Source organism: Coptis chinensis, chromosome 7, assembly GCF_015680905.1.
Source record: "Coptis chinensis isolate HL-2020 chromosome 7, ASM1568090v1, whole genome shotgun sequence".
Taxonomy (NCBI): Eukaryota; Viridiplantae; Streptophyta; class Magnoliopsida; order Ranunculales; family Ranunculaceae; genus Coptis; species Coptis chinensis.
The window spans coordinates 31,109,335-31,117,463 of record NC_141462.1 but is presented as its reverse complement, the minus strand read 5'-3'; the positions used below and the strand labels follow the sequence as shown (position 1 = coordinate 31,117,463).

Sequence of the window (8,129 nt, the reverse complement as noted above, 5' to 3'; positions counted from 1 at the left end):
ACTAGAGTTCCAAATAAACTAACTCTCATATTAGAGTGCCACATAGGAGAGAGAAAATCCTCCATTAGAGGTCTTTGCTTTAGTATGTAGACAAGGTTTTAGACCCGGCCATATGGCCGGAATCATTTCTAAAATTCACATCCCCTAAATTTTTGTGAGGAATTCAATAACTGATAATTATTAGCATAAGTTTTTGGAGTTGATTTAGCAATGCTTTCTTATTGGAGTCTATAAAATTTTCTTATTAGATGTTGATTGACTTATTAGAGTTGTGTTGTATTAGGAAACTTCTTAAGATTAAGAGTTCATGTTGTATTAGGAAACTTCTTATGATTATTAATTAAGAGTGTCCACATGGCATACCTATGTCTCAAGAATGCGCCACCTAGGAAAGAGATTGTCCACATAAGATGTACTCTGCTTTAATAGAGAGAGAAGTGATAGTAGATTAGTCTATTTATTTAGGCTGGTTAAATTTCTACCAAGTATTCAGGAGTACCCATGGGAGTATTTTGTTGACTTCAACAGTGATATGAATAGTAGCAGCCAAGAAGCGCACATCAAATCAGTGTTATTGTTTTCAGGGTCTATATTATGACAGCCATAACAACGAATGGAGTGAGTAGTAGCCAAGCAGCGCGCCACTAAACAGGTGTATGGTTTTAGTTTGTGAGTGTGGTACACATTCAGTATTCAGGTCAGGCCATTGCCTACACCGATAGTTTCACTTTCTAGAACGTCTAAACAGTTGTTTGAGTTCTTCAACTAAAGATAATACAATAATATTTAAATTCTCCTAGCATCACCACTAACACTATACAAATATGAATTTTATTAGATAATTAAAACATACATTATTGACAATTATGCAGTGTTTTGTTGAAAATTTTCAAATTGAAGACGATCATTTGAACAAGGCAACTGTAAGAAGCGAAAATAATTTTAATTGGAAACGTACATCAAATCAATTAAATTACTATGTATGTGTAAGTTAGTATTTATTGTACGGGTTAAAACATGTAAACAAACTCAAAATTGTTAAGGTATTTAGAAGTTTTAGATTAGGCTAAGTTTTTGTAGATATGAACTCCTAACTATTTTAAACATTGTCACAACTAATAAAAAAAAATTAAAAATTTTAATGTAACTTGCGAATAACATTGTTTATAAATGGTGAAAATGAACAGTCCACAATTAGCCATTTTTGTGATAATGTTTATAGTAATTGGGAGATCATATGTTCAAAAAAAAGTAGCCAAATCTAAAACTTAACAATACCTTCAAAATCATGAGTTTGTTTACGTGTTTTTCTAATACATGTCCATAGAACTCCTCCCATAATTTAAATGAGATACCAACTTAGATTACCGCATTAAACGGCAATTTTCTAGTGCATATATAACATGTCAACAACATGAATAATTTTTTTCCATGATGTACATTTTTTATGTGTCTGAAGTGACTTTTTTTCTTCATCTGGGGTACTTGATAATTATGTTGAAATTTGCATATTATCTGGTAAATTTGATCTAAACATTGGTCACTTCAAGCTCTAAGCTTTCATTGAATGCAATTAATTCAAGTAAGGTGATAGTCAAAGGGAAGTTTCAAGTTTCTGGGTTTGAAACCGGTCAAAGCAACACCTAGTCACCCAATATAAAATACGTATATATTGCTAAGATAACAACAAGCTTTCTTCATAAAACATCTCCTCAGACGTCTGGGACAATATCTCAACCACGGCTTAATTTTCACAATCTTCTGCTTTCAGCACAAGCAAGATTCTATCTTGAATATGTCTCCCCCTTCCTTGATGGAAAGCACCATCGTCAAAGCTCTTCTGAGGCTAGGCAGCCCCTTCTCTCCTAGAGACAAGCACATAATGAAGTTGTTCATCGACCGCAAGAGCCGAGAGCGTCTAATCACTGGTGAGGTCATGAAATACTTGAGGGAAACTAAGGTGCAGATGGAACAGGAGGAAGAAGCAAACCAAGAAATGGAAAATCTTAGGTATGAGAAGTTCAAGTTGAGACATTTGAGGTATATGCCGGCTCAGGAGTTTGAACTCATGTCATGGCCTCATAGGTGCCCTTGTGTGTGCCATTCAGATGAAAGCATTTCAATTTAGTTGTGGCTTCTTTGTCGTTTCTTGTTTTGTTTTTCTATGTGTATATGCGCCTTTGTTCTGTTGTTCTAGGTCGTTTAACTGTTGTGCCAGTGACTACCCTTATCTTCTTACTAAGTTAGACAATTTTTTCTATATATGTCAAGGGTTATTAGTTTATCCATGTGTTGCGGTCTGTGTTAATTTGTATTTACTAGTTCATCTTTGATCATGTGTCGTAGTCTTTTTGTGATGAATGGAATATTACAAGTAGACACCACAAATGGTGAATCGCGTAGACCATTATAATGTTCTATCCGGTTGGTATACTATCTTAGGATGTGTAATCACAAATAAGTATTGATCATTTTCTTTGAATGAACAAATCCATCATCGATCACACCATTGTCGAGGACTATCAGCAGTTGAATAAAACATATCATCATGTAATCTAACCGTAACAAAATAAGTATCCCAATGATGCTCAACAATACGAATTGTGTTTTCATTGGGCTCAACAGTACAAGTTTTGTTTTCATGGGCCTCAACAGTACGAGTTTTGCATCAGTTGAGCTCAATTGAGTATCCCTATTCCCAATCTATAAAATAAATAGGAATACCCTAACAAAAATTCTCAATCTTTAGGGCATCATCTCTCTCACAATCTCTCAGTTACTGTTCCAAAATGGGTGGAGGGAAAGAAGGAGAATCTTCCGAACGCGAGGTAAACCTTATATGTCTGTTTTCACAGTCACTTTTGGACTAATTAACCTAATTAAATGTTGAAACAATTTTGGAAAGTTAGAATTTTGAAAAAAAATTATATAGCATGCACACCATGAATTTGTTGCGATTTGTATAGGTACAGGGTTGCTTTATTTGTGCTGATACGAACCATAGCAAGAGAGACTGTCCTTATTTGCACTACTCATGTGTGTGGTGCAAGTCAAACACAATGACTCTATATTTATGTAAGCAAGGGATAAACAAAGGTTACAGGTTTCTAAAGTGCAGAAGTCAACCTAAATGATGTGCTTTCAAATGGATTGATCTCCCGGATGAAGAAAGCCATGAAGCCAGCTATCAACCAATTACAACTATGGAAGAAAAGGTCACAGAAGGAGAGAAGGTGAAGGTAACAGTGGAGGGGAACTGTACATATAAAATTACCATGGAAGGGACTGTTTCAGATATTTTAGCACTTGTTAAGTCTTTAGGGTTTGCCGATTGAACTGTAATGGATCTACTGATAGCATAAGTTGAAATGAGTGAACATTTTGGATGTATTTTAACTGTAATTGATGTAGTTTAACTGTGAAATGATAATGGGTAATGATTCAAGAAACATGAATTCTGCTTAAACATAATGGGAAACTTACACATAATTACAAAAGTTCGTAGAAAAACAACAAGAACTCAACAAAGGGACAATTACAAATAGGCCAGTGTTTCCAGTTATGTAAGTTCTTCTATTAGAGATACACTGTGTTGTCTTCATACATAGTTATGTTGTCGTTCATTTAACCATTGAGGAAAGGACATACCATGATTAATAAGTAATAATTTAACATAACCATAACACAATGCAATGCTTCCTACTTTTGATACATAAGTACCCAGTCTATTAAAACGTACTGCCTAACAGGAAATAAATAATTACATATATAAACGACTAGTTAAATTGGGTTTCAGCAAAGTCTGACATGAATGGGAAAATGGACTGAATGCCACTTGCTGGGATTACATGATCTGCTAGGACCTTCTTCTCCATGAAATTGTACCATATGATCTTGTTGTACCAACGGAAAACTCCAATGTCTGATGGCAGTAGGTCGACTAATTTTGAATGGAGAAAACTTTCATACAATATAAACGTCCTCGGTTCACTCCACACACAGTTCTCGTACTGTTGCAAAACCCGGAGTTCTAATATTTCAGTACCGGTGCCGTCCTCAGCCCAGAAAGAGAACATAATAGCTATGGAACCATCATAGGGAAACAGCATGTACGACTTCGGTGGACGTTGAGTTTCCGGTAGCCTAATCCTTGTCAATTGCTCACGTTGAACGTTAAAAACCAATAATCCCGCATTATATAGAGACCAATGAAAATTTCCTTTTGCAACAACTCCAGCATTCCTTTTAATGTGTTCATCATTAAAAGACAACTCCAGGTTGTCCAACCTTCTCCATTGGTTAACTTGGGAATCAAACAATTCAACATGATAGATGATACATTTCCTCGATTTGTTGTCCCTAGAAGGCCTTACATTGTTGTGGTTGGGTATTGAAAGCCTAACTATAGTGAATCGCAAAGGTTCCACATAATTCACCACCATTCCCACACATTCTGTGAAGAATCTGTTCCTAGGATTATTTAGGCGATGAACGTTTCTAGTCTTTGGTTTGCATACATAGAACTTTTGGTATTTTTTGTAAGGTGTGTTCAAGAGAACAATACCTTCCATTGATGAGGCAAGGACCGATGTGCCATCAGGTTTGAAGTCCAAAGTTGGCCTTGGAATTAGTGGGTTGTTTGCAATGCTGGATGCAAAAGATATCCTAGATTCCCATTTGTATTCTGTATTTATGATGTAACCAAGAAAAGATCCCATCAGTAATGCATGGTCCTTAGTAAAGGAACTTGAACTTGTAAAGGATGCCCATTTTTGGCAGACGAACATTGCTTTTTTGAGAAATGGAAGTGGAGTATGTTTGACTATCTCTTCAGAAATTTCATCTGCCATCTCCTTGTTGTCGGTGTCGGTGTCGGTGTCGGTGTCGTTGTTGGTGTTGGTGTTGGTGGAGTTGTTCTTGTTCTTTTTGGATACAGATGAAGAAGATCTTTCCACTGTTGTTATGTTCAGGTGGGTTTGATATCGAGTGTGGAGTTTTTAGGTTTGATATCCTCTCAATGCTTACAAGTTGCCCAATAAATGGAAATGAATGCTTTTAATCTTGGGAGACGTTTAGTCTTTCAGACAACTATTTATTGAAGAACTGAAAGGTCGTGACTTATTTGTAAAGTGAATCTAACCACCTAATTAATAAAAGAAACAAAAATCTATGGTGATCACTTTCAACCATAGTTGGAAAACACAATGTTGTATAGATAAAGTATGTTGTTATATAAGGAACGTTCTGTCTTCAGAGTTTTCCCCTAATTTGAATAACAATTATAGGCTTAGATTCTAACCACAAAGATTACACAAAAATTGATGCTACACTCTTTCCCACTATATGGAATCATAATATGCTATATGATAGCTATGTTGTCATATCATGTAGGTCTTGTGTTCTGGGCGGTCTAATTTGAAATTTGAATCTAACCACCTAATGAACTTCTAAAACATTTGCTTCTCAAATTGACTACAGGATAGTATACATAATGTCTAAACCAAAATCTATGTTGTCATATCACGAACGTGTCATCTTCAGGATACACTAATTTGAAATTTGAATCTAACCAACTAATTAACACAATCACATTTGCTTCTTATTATGACTAGAGGATGGTATACATATACATAATGTATGTTGTCATATCAGCAATATTTCGTCTTCAGGGTGCTCTAATTTCAAATTTGAATCTAACCGCCTAATTAAAACCTTGGGAATTGTTGCTCCTCTCTTGCCACTAGACAATTGTACACTTAATGGATTATATGGATGTTATGTTGTCATACTTAGTACGTTTCGTGTTCTTGGTGTTCTAATTTTTAATTTGAATCTGACCGCCTGATTAACACAAAACCGTTGGTTATCCATTCCGACTACAATATGGTGTACATAATGTCTTGTAAGGACTTTAAGTTGCCCTATTGGAAACATGCTTTGTTCATGCATGATGCTCTATTCCAACATCTAATTTTAAGTTCCAAATATAAATACAAATATATATTACTAGTTATACTGAGTGGCCAAACTAAGTTTCGCCAAAGTCTGACATGAATGGTAGAATGGAGTGAACGCCAATTGTTGGGATTTTTTATTCCGATAACATCTTATTGTCCTTGAAACTGTACCATATGATCCTGTTGTTCCAACTGAAAACTCCAACTTTTGTTGATAGTAAGTAGACGAATTTTGGATGACGGTAACGTTCATACAATTTGTCCAACAAAAACTTCCTCGGTTCACTCCACAACCTGTTCTCGTATTGATGTAATACCCTCAGTTCTAATATTTCAATAGTAATGTTGTCCTCACCCCAGTAGGAGAACATAACAGTAATTGTGTCATCGAAGCGAAAAAGTTTGTAGGGCTTGGACGGGGATTTGGTTTGCGGTAGCATAATCTTTGTCCATTGTTGCCAGCCAATGTTAAATACCAGTATGCCTTCTTCATAAAGAGACCAATGGAGACATCCCTTTGCATCCACCCCGGGTTACCTGTTTATGTGTTCAGCATTAAAGGACAGTGCCAAGTCGTTCAACCCAATTGAATGTTTGTGAGTCAAACAATTCAACATGGTGAATGATTGAAAATTCCTTCTTGTTGTCTAGTCTTTGCCTTACAGTGTTGTAGTTAAAGGTGCCATGGATTTCACCGACATTCCCACACATTCAATGAAGAATTTGATCCTAGGATTATTCAGGCGACGCGCTTGTCTAGTCGTCGATTTGCACACGTAAAATTTTTGGTCTTTCTCGTGTGGGGTGTTCAAGAGGACTATACCTTCCAATGAAGACGCAATTACTGACGTACCATATGGTTTGAAGTCCATAGTTGGGGCTAGAATTGTGGGGTTGTGACCAATGCTAGAGGCAAAAGATATTATTGATTCCCATCTTCTTTTTGTTTTTTTCATGTATCCCAGAAATGATCTTGTCTTCAACGCATGCTCCTTTATGAAGGAACTTGAATTTGTAAAGGTTTCCCATTTTCAAGAGACAAACTTGGCCTTTTTAAGAAATGGAAGTGGATCACATTTGACAATTTCTACACAAAGGTCATGCGGCATGTCGTATCCTTGGCTCTGGTTGTCACCATTCGAAGAAGAGACCGCCATTGTAAGTTTCTGGTTGATGGTGTTTTTGAAATGGTGAACATATGGAACTTTTTAGGACCTACTTTTCTATGTTACTGGTTTTATAACTGTGGTATTCTCTCTATGGGGAGTTTGAAATATCCAAATCATTTGGATAACTGTATTTCATCAGTACTCTAACTGTATATCAATAACCGCTTGATATTATTATCTATAATGCCCCTAATCGTCTTTATATTGTCCTATGAGGCAGTTCGTTTGTCCTGAGAAGTCTATTGTGATGGTCACACGTGGTTTACAGATGGACCACACTACCACTTTAATTATGATGTGTGTGGCGTACCAGATAACATCAGTTTTTTTTTGGGGACCATAGCTTAACGAGAGAGACGCTTGTTTGACACATCAACTGTTGAAATTCCTCTTTAAACCGTGACCGTTAATCTTCTCAAACTCAGAATCGCCTAAATCATGACAAACCCTAAAACGGTACCCCCCAAAATTGAAAGGTTCATTATTTTTGTTCCTTGCTTTTATACAGTTGGCTTTGATTACATGTTTTTTTTAATAAGAAATATTGGGTCGACCTGAGAGCGTTCAATTATATTTAGGCAGTATGCGTCTAATTAATTTAATTACCTATAGCTATAGTTGTTTTTACCCATGCTTTGTTGTCCTAATACTATCACACTATGGCTTGATGTGTGCTGTGTAGTGGAAAGAGGAAGAAACCTGAAACACTGGCATGGATGCCAGGAACAAAGATTACTTGTCGTTGTTGTCCAAAAATGCTTTGAGAGAAGCTTTTCCAAGGGTTTGATATGAAGGGAAAAAGTAGGTTTGCTTCATCTCCGTTTGGGTTTCTACTGACTGTTGATGGCAATGTGGACCCTCTGGATCCAAAACAAAGGAAGTACAATCATTTTACCCACCCCCAATTGGTTGTCTCCGTTATGAAAAGACGAATTGCACCATTGACTTACAAAATTGGGAACAAATATTTCAGTTTTAAGTCTTCCGATTTCTCGTTACTCAC

At 36.2% G+C, this 8,129-nt stretch overlaps 1 protein-coding gene across 1 annotated transcript; it reads right to left on the bottom strand.

Moving 5' to 3' along the window:
* Positions 1-3,776: 3,776 nt before the first annotated feature.
* On the bottom strand, positions 3,777-4,850 carry LOC147487103 (F-box protein At5g49610-like). Its single transcript, XM_086573937.1, has one exon. It carries the CDS (start codon positions 4,848-4,850, stop codon positions 3,777-3,779), a length of 1,074 nt encoding a protein of 357 aa, XP_086430063.1.
* Between the last annotated feature and the right edge of the window lie 3,279 nt (positions 4,851-8,129).

Excerpts from the sequence above, each read along its gene's own strand:
- LOC147487103 (XM_086573937.1), bottom strand. The coding sequence starts at position 4,850 with ATGGCAGATGAAATTTCTGAAGAGATAGTCAAACATACTCCACTTCCA.